Here is a 12,029-nt window from a genome sequence, read left to right as displayed (position 1 = left end):
GTGGGTAAAGAGTCCCCCAAAAGGTGGGGATTATAGCAGTTTTATATCTTTACTAGTATTAATTACATTTTTGGTTGCTTCCTTGGATCTGATTGCTGATCATTTATCAGGCCAAAGACACATTGAAAAGCAGTGACAACCCTAGACAGCATATTAAAAAGCAGAGAAATTACTTTGCCTACAAAGGTCCATATAGTCAAAGCTATGGTCTTTCCAATAGTCATGTACAGATGTGAGAGCTGGACAATAAAAAAGGCTGAGTTCTGAAGAACTGATGCCTTTGAACTGTGGTGCTGGAGAAGACTCTTGAGAGTCTCTTGGACAGCAAAGAGATCAAACCAGTCAATACTAAAGGAAATCAACCCTGAATATTTATTGGAAGGACTGATGCTGAAGCTGAAGGTCCACTACTTTGGCCAGCTGATGCAAAGAACCGACTCACTGAAAAAGACCCTGAAGGCAGGAGGAGAAGGGAATGACAGAGGACAAGATGATTGGAAGTCATCACCAACTCAATGGACATGAGTTTGAGCAAACTATGGGAGATGGTGAAGGACAGGGAAGCCTGGAGTGCTGCAGTCCATGGGATCACAAAGAGTCAGACACGTCTGAGCGACTGAACAACAACAAAAGGACACATTCCAAGAACTCAGGACAGAGGGTATAGCTTTAGGCTTAATGGAGTGAGATGTTTATTGAAAACAAGACCGAGGTCTCAGAGTCCTACACTGACTGCCTAGCAGTTTCTCCCTCAATCCTCGCCTCTAGAGATGGAGACTAAATGCCAGTCTGGGGAAAGGGGCAGTGACCAATCTGGCTTCTCCAAGCTGTGTAGGGGCATCATGAAGGGATGGCAATTAGATCTTCACCACTGGGATGATCTAGTGAACCTCGGTATGTCATCTTAGGCTCTATTTCTATAACCATTTGAAGCTTGATAGCTTCAATGTGAGACATTACAAAGCAAGAAAGACAATTTAGAATACAAGGGCCAAAAAACAATATGAGCAAAATAAGACTTCCATTCAGGACCAGGGGTTTCCACCAGGTGGAAGTTGATACCCAGTTCCATAAGGTGGTCTCAAAAGGAGGAGTGGAATCAGCCATTGCCTGGATTTGACTTTTCAGATCTTATATAGGTGTTGAAGGATCCCGGATGAGCCCCCAAAAGATGAAATGAGAATCTGAGTTCTTGTTCACAGAGCCAAAGAATGAACTTCATGAACACGCAGACACTCATGGTAGCAAGTGAATAGGATTTATTAAAGAGAAGGAAAGTACAAATCTCTCAGGATAGACACTGAGAAGGGATAAAGAGTCCCCAGTTATTTCGTAAATGCCTCCTAAATGCTAGGTCTGGAAATACAATGATAAACAAGACAAGAAAACTTCTACACTAGTAGGAGAAGGCCAGCTTGTTACAACAGTGTTGGAAACATTTTAGTAGGTTACGAAAAAGTGCTTTGTGTGTCAGGGTGGGGGCCAAGTGACTGCCTGCTGCTGCTGCTAAGTCACTTCAGTCATGTCCGACTCTGTGCGACCCCATAGACGGCAGCCCACCAGGCTCCCCCTGTCCCTGGGATTCTCCAGGCAAGAACACTGGAGTGGGTTGCCATTTCCTTCTCCAATGCATGAAAGTGAAAAGTGAAAGTAAAGTCGCTCAGTCGTGTCTGACCCTCAGTGACCCCATGGACTGCAGCCCACCAGGCTCCTCTGTCCATGGGATTTTCCAGGCAAGAGCACTGGAGTGGGGTGCCATTGCCTATCTGTGGTCTAAAAGTTCCAATACAGTCTCTCATTTCAAGCCTTGGTATTCAATAAAAAGTAGTGGAGACTTGTTACGTGGCAAGTACTGTGCCAGGTGCCCTGTTTAGACACAGTCCCTGACCTTGAGGGGTTCAAGGTGAGGTGAAGAGTCAGACAAAGGATAATTAGCATAAAGTTCTGGATGAGAGTAACGGGTAAACATGATTGAAGTAATGAGGTTTGTGGAAATAGAAAAGTCCACCGGAATAAGAACAAGCAAATGAGGCTTTTTATTCAGAGCTTGCTATAGCAAGGGCCTCAGCCCCCATCACTGGCATGTGGCTGAAACTCAGAGGCAGGCAGGGAGTGGGAAGACTTTATAGTCAAAAAAAAAAAAAAAATGAAATCATTTTGCTCTGATGGGAGGAGGTTGGAAAGGGGATGCTGGAAGCAAGCTAACTAGAAGTGGGGGTGTCTTGTGTGACTGGTTTGGGGAGTATATTTGGTTTTCTGTGGTTGGTCCTGAGTTGGAAGCAGGGACAAAAGATAGAGAAGTAGTTGATCAAGTCCTGACCATTCCAGGCCAACTGGTGCAGAGGTTATGGGTAAGAATTCTTTCATCTTATCTGGTCTGGCCACTGTCCATTTGTCCATACTGTTTCTGGCTGGGCACCTGGATCAGACTTGGGGAACTGGATGAGGCTCCAGGTGTGTCTCTAGCGAACAGCAACATCACGTCAGACACATCTGTCTCTTATTCTGGACTGGACTTCTTCCGCCTCTCCCTCTTTGGGGTAGAACCTCATCCACCTTGTCTTCATTATTCCCAGTGTGGGGCATGTTGTTGGTGTTTAATGGATGCTTATTAAATTTGAAGAACAGACAAAGGAGAGAGGCCAGGGAGCTTCAGAAAAGCTTCAAAAAAGGTTTCAAAGTAGTCAAGTGACTGACTAGGAGGCTGAAATCCAAAGGGAATTTAAGTGCCAAATGATGAGGTAATTTTTATTCTGTGCCAGAATCCTCGATTTTATCTTGAAAGCATTTCCTTTGTGGAATTTAAAATTGAAAGAAGGGAATGTTTCCTACAGGATCCTTGTAACAGGGAAGCGAAGGAGTGCTAAAACTCTTAGCTTTGTGTTTTCTGGCCAAAAGCAGTATGCAAGTAGTGATATAAAGTTACAAGTTGACAAGAGTTTTTGTTACTCTTGTTCAGTGGCTCTTGTGTCCTACTCTTTGCAACCCCATGGGCTGCAGCACACCAGGCTTCCCTGTCCTTCACCATCTCCCGGAGTTTGCTTAAATTCATGTCCATTGAGTTGGTCATGCCATCCAACCATCTCATCCTCTGTCACCTGCTGCTCCTCCTGCCTTCAATCTTTCCCAGCATCGGGATCTTTTCTATTGAATTGGCTCTTTACATCAAAATATTGGAACTTCAGCTTCAACATCAGCCCTGCCAATGAATATTCAGGGTTGATTTCCTTTAGGACAAGAGTTTTAAGCAGGACCAAACATCAAGTTTGGCATCACTGACTCAATAGACATGAGTTTGGGTAGGCTCTGGGAATTGGTGTTGGACAGGGAGGCCTGGTGTGCTGTGGTTCATGGAGTCGCAACGAGTCGGACACGAGAGCTACTGAACTGAACTGCCTGAAACATCAGGTAAGACGAAACTAAATCATGGATACATGAGTTCTCCGTGAAACTCCCTTCAGTCTGTTTTTCTATGTTGCCAGACTAATTCATGAAAGCAAAGTCTAAAAGCCCACAGGGCCTCACCATAAGCTGATTAAAATCATAATACCTTATGAAAGGGAAAGATGGTAGGCAAGAGAGTAATATAATCAAATATATGTTTTAGATACATTATTCAAACTGTCACATGGGATTGGATGGAGAGAGAGAGATGGGAAACTGTCCTCAAAATAGTTGGAGAGAGAAGATGGGGCTTGAACCTCGATGGAGCAGAGATTAAGATGAAATATAGGTGTTTCTTGGACTCCAGAGACTTGATGAATGACTGGGTGTAGGGAGAGCAAGGAGGACTTAGGGATGACATGTGGATTTTGTAATTAGGCAATCGGGAGGCTATTAGTGGAGAAGGAGAAGGAGTTTCAATGGGCAAGAGATTCCAGTTAGGGGCAATGTTAAGTTTGCAGTGTTCAGGGGACATCAAAGAGTTGCACTGTAAAACTTGAGGCTATGTTAGTGAACAAAACAAAGGTCTGTCATTGTTGAATTTACAGTTTACAAGGAGAAGCAGACACTAAACATCATAAGTAAACGATATATATCAGAATGCAATCAGTCCTGAGATAGGCTGGGACCTGGACCCTTAACTGTAGTGCTTAGACCTGGACAGATGTCTCCCCGAGCAGCAGAATGCAAAGAGACTAGAAGGGACTAAACATAACTGTATGTTTGGGCAGTTTGGGCAAATAATGAACTGTTGGGAAAATTATGGTCCATGCACAGGTTGGAAAAGAATTTCCAGATATGAGGAGGCAGAATGAGAGGAGAATAAAGTTTATTAGAGTGGGAGATGCTGTTAGAACAGTGGGCTGGCTCAAGGGAGAACCGAACCCTTTTGCAGGTTAGCAGCCAACTTTTATAGCCTCAAGACAGAGAAAATTCCTACTGGAATGGTGGCATTAGGTGATTGGTTACGATGCTATAGGGTGGTTAATAGGGTGCACATTTTACATAATATGGGGTCAGAGAACTGTCTGGTTTAGATCTGGAGGCTGATGGCAACAGTTGCTATGGGGTTTGGTCAGTTCCAGAGATTTTTATCCTGTGACCTTGGTACAGGGTTCCACATGAACAATAAGATACAATAAGACCAAAACCCAACTGGCACTTCTGAGGTGCCAGGAACAAAAGCAGGTACTCCATGATTCTTGCACACAGCACCATCAGTGAGCCAACCACCTAAGCCACTCCTCCCCTTCCACCCACCACCCACTGATCTGCCCCTAGCCTCACCCCATTTAAGGGACAAGCTTGGCCCCCCTTCAGAGACTGAGCAAGGGAATCTACTACTTGTTTTCTCTCATGTCCCAGTAAAGCCTTGCCTCAATTCCTGGTCTGGCCTCTTATCAATTTCTATTGATTAAAGAGTCCAAGGACCGTAGAAACAAGACTACTGGAAAAACTAGAGCAGAATGGGGCATCAGCAGTGGTGGGGGAGGAATCGGGGCAAGCTGCCCTGTAAAACAGGGTGATCAGTGTGGGCCTAAATGAGACACCAGCAAAGACTTGAAGGAGTTAGCCAACTGCATATCTGGCGTGGGAGGAAATAGTGCAGGAAAATGAACTGTTGACAACAGGCCCTGGGCAAAGGAGAGAGGGATAGAAAATAAAGGTGAGAGAGGTAATGAGAATGGGGCGCTACTCATATATATAGCTTTTAGACTCTCATAGGAACTTCGGCTTTTATGAATGTAATGGAGAGACACTGCAGGTTTTTGGGCAGTGATCTGATCTGCCTTAAAATTTTAAAAGGGTCACTGATTGCTGTTAAAATAGATATGGAGGTTGGGGGCTGGGATAGCAATTACTTTCTGGGGCTTGTGAGAGCACTTTCCATATCATCTTTGGATAGGGCGTAGAAATTCTTCAAATCCTTTTCTGGGACTAAAGTGTGCTCGGCAGCCTCAGGCTGATCCCACCCAGCGAGGTGCGCCTGCGCCGAGTGCGTCCGGGAAGAGCTAATCTGGTCGGCAGGACGAACATGTGGAGGGCTTGTTAACAAAGTCATATTGGACTCTCCGCGGCTGGGCTTTCAGAGGAAGCCAGCCCGGGGCCGGTCTCCAACGCCATGAGCTCCGCCTCGGGGTTTCGCAAAGCGAGGGTTCACTGCCCCAGATCCGCGCAAGGCAAACAGAGGAAAACAAAGGCCCACCTCCATTACGAGCACCAATCCCGCTCTCCCGCCCGCCCCTTTTTCACCCTCCATTTAGCCTCTAGGATGTGGTCCTCACGCCAGACTCATGCCGCCGCCGATTGGCCAGCGTCTTCCTGGTGCGAGCGGCCCTAGCCAATCGACACCCGTCAGTCCACCCCGCGCGCTCACCGGGAGCGGCGCGAGAGCTGGAGGCCCGTTGAAGTTGGTGGGGAAATGGGCGTGGCGCCGCCGCGTTGGGTCCGCCTCCGCCCCGCCCTGCCGTCTAGCCGCACCTCCTCAGCCTAATCTTCCTTGAGTGCGCGAAGGGGCCAGGCTGAGGTTTCGACGAGGTGAGCTCAGGGATCCGACTGTCCGCTGCCGCCAGCATGGAGTTCGTGAAGTGCTTGGGGCACCCTGAGGAGTTCTACAACCTTCTGCGCTTCCAGATGGGGGGCCGGCGGAAGGTGATACCCAAAATGGACCAGGTGGGCTGAGCATCCCTGCATCCCCGCGGAATGGGGAGGCTGCGCGCGACCGCTGACTTCTGGGTCTGACCGGCAGGGCCCATAATCGAGCTCAGAGGTCGCGGCCAGCGAGTGCCAGACCCCTCGAGCTCCCTCCTTCCCTCCGGGGAACAGACCCCTATCACGTCAGGCGGCCCCACCTGCCAAGTTTGGTTCACCTTCCGTTACCCCAATATTTGGCCCGGCTGCCCTTGTGTCCCAGGCATTCTCCTAACCCCCAAGTTGTCTTGCTGCTTAAAATGTTTCTATTTGTTCAAGACATTGGTTTTCAAGTAGTTGGCTTCACATTTCGTTCTGTTCCTGAGATTGATTTTTTAATGTCTTGTAATACGTGGGTAACACAACCACATGGGTAGATTAAATGGGAGAGGTGTGAAAGAATTTTGTGAACATAATGAACCATGAAGATATCGTCAGGAATACCTTTTCTGGAATGAAACCTTACTCATTCTGACAGTTTTCAGTTACACCACCTCCATACGCTTCTCCCCACCTCTTTCCTGCAGTCTGAGCAGTCCCTTCGTCCTCTGTGCTCCCTGAGTTTTTTAGAACACTTATCTACTCTTGCAAGTTCTAATTATTTGTCTGTCTGTCGATTAGCTACACAGTTGGCTCTTTGAAGGCCAGACTTGGGTTTGTTTGTATTTCATCTGCCTCACTCCTGTACCCTTTGTTCAGTGAATTTGCAATGAATAAATATGGTATTTATTCCAACAAGAAACTCATTAAGTGATTTTTAAATGAATAGACACATTCAACTAAAGTAGTGGGGTTATATCAAAAGTTATAAATTCTTTTCCCCAATGGAAACATCACAAATACTGTCCTTTGTTTAAATATACTCTTAGTTGTTGTCCTTTATTAAAACACTATAATTTTCCATCAGAAAAATTTTCCCTTTGTGATGTAACTCAGAATCCTTCTCCTTCACAGTCTAGCTTCTGTGACTGCTACCTCTCTTGACCTCTCAGCAGACATTTATAAAACATCTGTTCTGTTTTAGGCTTTATGCTGGGTTCAGAAGGGCAGGATAACATGTGTAGACAAATTAGACACCCAAAGAGCTCATTCTCTTGTCCGGTCGATAAAATGTTATAAAATTGTTCATAGAAATTAGGCAGGCACCATAATGAGATGCCTTTTCTTGTTACCTCTGACCCTCCCTCAACCATTTTCTCTAGCACTGTTTAATCTTGTATCAGCCCCATAGTCTTGTATCCTGGTTATTTGTGGATGGGTTTTATGTTCCCAGAGTCCCTTTCAGAGTTAAGAGTCTGTTTGATTCCAGATTTTAAGCTGTTTGAAAACAGGAGCCTTGTTTGATGTGTCTTGATGCAGTGCCCTCAAGAAACCTCTAGTTTTGTAAACAAAAGAAACTTAAGTAACTATGGCAGAATATACATGCGGTAAGGAAATTTACTGAAGGAAAAAGTCACCTCTGCCTGGGATAGGGGATTAGTTTTTAAAGGGATGCCTAAAGGAAATACAGCCTTAAATTGCTCCTATGCCTTGGTTGATAGATATTTGTTTACTTAGGAGATTCTGGCTAAGAGCGCTTAGGTGGTCCTTTCCTGAAATTATTTGGAAATATTTATTTTATTGTATATTCGTGTGTTTTGAGGGGGTAGAAAAATTCTGTTCCCTATTATCAGATGCTCCCTATTATCAGATGTTCCCTATTATCAGATGCTGCCAAAACAGAAAAATAGCCACTGCTTTTACAATCCAAGATGTACAGTTTCCTGGACACTTCCTGGGACAGGTAATTCACTACCTCTGGAGACTGGCCCCCTCCAGACAGTTCTGGTTTTTACGAAGTGTTTCTTAACAGTGAGTTGAAGTTTTACTCTTTGTTCACCCTTTGGAGTCAAGAGAGTCTAATCCTTGTTTTGTAATATGCCACTTTAAGTATTTTAAGACAAGTCTCATTCTCTCCAAGAATAATGATATACAAGCCAAATGTTCTGTGTTCTGCTTGTGGTTATTCATTATATGTTACTTTTTCCAGATCATTAACCAACCTGGTCTCTCTTACTTTAAAGTCTAGTATTCAAAACTGAACAATATTCCTTAGGTGTGATCTGGTTATTTCAGAACTTTAAATTCCTTTCTTATGGATACTGTATTTCTAATTAACATAACTCATAATTGCTTTAATTTAAAAAAATGCACTTTATTTATAAAATGTTTTATATATTTTTTTAGGCTGTGCTTTGCAGCCTGTGGGATCTTCGTTCCCCAACCAGGGAGCATACCCATGTCCCCTGCATTAGGAGCCTGAAGTCTTAACCACTGGACTTCCAGGGAAGTCCCTAAAATATTTTAAGTGAAGACAAAAATACTGAAAATACTGTAACAAACCGGTTTTGATTCCATCATGCTGACAGTCATTAAGGTGATGAGCAACAGAGTCACATTAAGCAGAGGGTGGTCCAGATTCAGTGGAAAGCTGAGCACACTTTGTGTGATGGACACAGACAGGAAACTGTGTACCCTCAGTTCATCCCTGATGGAGAACAGGTGTACAAAGGTTAACCTAGAGAACTTCCTGGTGGTCCAGTGGCTAAGACTGTGCACTTCCAGTGCAGGGGGTGAGAGTTTGATCCCTGGTCAGGGAACTGGGACCCCAGGCACCCGTGCAGTTTGGCCAAAAAGAAAAAAGTTAACCTAGGAAATGCCAAGTCATCTTAAGTTCATTGAGATTTCAGGAAATTTTAGCGAAGTAGAACCATTTTACAGCAAAAAGTTTTCAGAAAACACAGAATAAGTGCTTTGTAATGTGTAGGGCCTTGAAGAAATATTAGATTTAGATTAGTGGTGAGGATCATCCGTGTGTAAAGCCAGTATGAGCCAAGTCATTTGGTAGGACTGTGCACAGTGTGTGGGGCTGAGGATTCCAAGTTAGAAGTACATTGTAAAGGGACTTCCTTGGTGGTCCAATGGCTAAGACTCCTTGCTCCCAATGCAGGGTCCCAGGTCCCAACCCTGGACAAGGAACTAGATCCCACATGCTGTAATTAAGGTCAAAGATCCTATGTACTGCAGCTAAGACCAGGCACAGCTAAGTAAATAAATAAACACTTTAAAAAAGAAATAGATAAAGGGATTTTGAAAAAAAAAGTACATTGTAAAGAAACTGTACTCCATATAAATTAACTTTAAAAAAAAGAAGTACAAAGTGCAGTAGTGCATGTGGGAATCCTGGAGCTGAGCTATATTCATGGTAGCAGGCAATGGTCAAATGCACCCATGACATGATGAAAGCAGTATTTTGGGAACAGTAATTTGGCAGGTGAATGGATTAGGGGATTATACTGTGAGTTAAACTAATCAAGTTAATAATAGACAGCATTTGAGTTCTTCTATGTGCTAGACTTGAAGTCTATTATCAGTTAGCTTTCACTGGGTTGCCACCCCAAAACTGTGTAGCCTAATTCTGGAGTCTGGTTGCACAACAGTATGACTGTACTTAACACTGCTGAAGTGCCTGCTTACAAATGGTCAAGATGGGCAATTTCATGTGTATTTCACCATGGCTTGCCTGATGGCTTAAGGGTAAAGACTCCACCTGCCGGTGTGGGAGACACAGGTTGGATCCCTGGGTCTAGACCATCCCCTGGAGAAGGAAATGGTTAACCCACTCCAGTGTTCTTGCCTGACAGATCCCATGGACAGAGGAGCCTGGTGGATGACAGTCCATGGAGTCACAAAAGAGTTAGACATGACTTAGTGACTAAACAACAATATATTTCACCATAATTAAAAAAACCAAACTCAGTGACTTAAAATAACACCTGTTATTTAGTTCACAGTTCTCTGGGAGAGCTGGGGGTTCTTCTGGTCTGGGCCAGCTTGGGGTTGATTCCTACTGAGTTTGCTCAGTTGGCCAGTTGGCATGTGGCTGGACCATGTGTGATTTACAGGCTATAGGCTGGGGGCTCTCTACTCTTGACTGGAATTGTGCAAACCCTAGTGTGCACACACTCTTGAGCTTTATGCTTAACTCACAGTTCCTACTGTCTTATTGGCCAAAAAAAGGGGAGCCCATATGCAAAGAGGTGGAGAAAGACTCCATCTTCTGATGGAAAGAGCAACAAACTTTATGGCCATTTTGTAATTTACCACACTTAGTTGATCTTGACAACAACCCTAAAGACATAAGAGCTATTGGTACTACCATTTTACAGGTTATAAAACTGTGACATAAAGTGGTTGAAATATGAAGCTCTTAAATGGTGGTTCCAGGATGCTGACCCGGGCCTGTTTGAAGACCTTCCTGCTTCCACTCTGAAGGTCACCCTGGGATAAAGAGCACAGGCTTCTACTGGCCCCAGACAGCGGATCATATCCCAGCGCTGTCGTGTGTGCTCCAGACACATCACAGGCATGCAACAGTTGCTGGTTTCTTCCCTTTCCACTTCTTTCCAATTCTGCTGTATAGTCCCGCCCTCCCTTACTCCCTTCCTTCTTTCCTTCCTTCCTGTATTCATCTAACAGACATGGGACCACTGGTTGCATGCTTGATATTGTTCTAGGAGCTTGAGATTAAACGGTGAACAAAATAGGTGAAGACCTTGCTTTTACAAACCTTACATTCTTGTAGAAGAGACAGAATGAAGAAAAAAAAAGATACACAGTATTTCATGTGGAGAGAAGCACTACAAAGAAAAAATGATAGCAGGACAAGGGAGCTGAATGTTTGAAGTCAGGGGACATCATTTATAAGGTGGTCATTTGGGTCCAGACACTTATCTTTGCATCTTTTACGTTTTTTGAAAAGTGAGACCTGGACTATTCCCTCTTCTAGCTCTAAGGTTTGATGAGCACAGAGTACAATATTTTACCATGCTCAGTGACTCAGTTGTGTCCGACTCTTTGCGGCCCCATAAACTGTAGCCCACCAGGCTTCTCTGTTCATGGAATTTTCCAGGCAAGAATACTGGAGTGGGTTGCCATTTGCTTCTCCAGGGATAATTTTGTTAGTTTTAGGTTTTCTGAGCCAGTTTTAATCTGAGGCATTTTTTAAAATGGCTGAGTATACCTCTAATTAGAGAAAACAGTCGGACTGTAAAGAAGGCTGAGCACCAAAGAATTGATGCTTTTGAACTGTGGTGTTGGAGAAGACTCTTGAGAGTCCCTTGGACTGCAAGGAGATCCAACCAGTCCATTCTGAAGGAGATCAGCCCTGGGATTTCTTTGGAAGGAATGATGCTAAAGCTGAAACTCCAGTACTTTGGCCACCTCATGCGCAGAGTTGACTCATTGGAAAAGAATCTGATGCTGGGAGGGATTGGGGGCAAGAGGAGAAGGGGACGACAGAGGATGAGATGGCTGGATGGCATCACTGACTCGATGGACATGAATCTGAGTGAACTCCAGGAGTTGGTGATGGACAGGAAGGCCTGGCGTGCTGCGATTCATGGGGTCGAAAAGAGTCGGACACGACTGAGCGACTGATCTGATCTGATCTGAGAAACACCTATGGGACAACGAAAAACCAAAGTGAGGTGGGCAGTCTCCAGAGGTAGTGAATTACCTGTCCTTGGAGGTGTTCCAGAAACTGTGTATCTTGGATTGTAAAGCAGTGGCTGTTTTTCTGTTGGGTCACAGATCCCTGGCTGCATCTGATAATAGGGAACAGAATTTTTCTCCCCCCTCAAACACAAATATATAATAACGTGTGTGTGTGCGTAGTCACTCAGTCGTGCAACCCCATGGACGTTAGCCTGCCAGGCTCCTCTGTCCATGGGGATTCTCCAGGCAAGTATACTGGAGTGGGTTGCCATACCCCCCTCAAGATCCCTTCCCAACCCAGGGATCTAACCCAGGTCTCCTGAATTGCAGGCAGATTCTTTACCGTCTGAGTTACCAGG

At 44.8% G+C, this 12,029-nt stretch overlaps 1 protein-coding gene across 1 annotated transcript in view; it reads left to right on the top strand.

Moving 5' to 3' along the window:
• The first annotated feature begins 5,806 nt into the window (after positions 1–5,806).
• The window catches only part of FDFT1 (farnesyl-diphosphate farnesyltransferase 1), a 26,713-nt gene continuing 20,490 nt past the window's right edge, over positions 5,807–12,029 (top strand). The window contains exon 1 of the mRNA XM_010840266.1: positions 5,807–6,117. Coding sequence (XP_010838568.1) covers positions 6,019–6,117 — 99 coding nt within the window. The 5' untranslated portion in view covers positions 5,807–6,018. The remainder of the gene's footprint in view (positions 6,118–12,029) is intronic.

This window comes from Bison bison, unplaced genomic scaffold (assembly GCF_000754665.1).
Source record: "Bison bison bison isolate TAMUID 2011002044 unplaced genomic scaffold, Bison_UMD1.0 scf7180017864143, whole genome shotgun sequence".
NCBI classification, from domain to species: Eukaryota; Metazoa; Chordata; class Mammalia; order Artiodactyla; family Bovidae; genus Bison; species Bison bison.
This window is presented reverse-complemented; position numbering and strand designations above follow the sequence as displayed.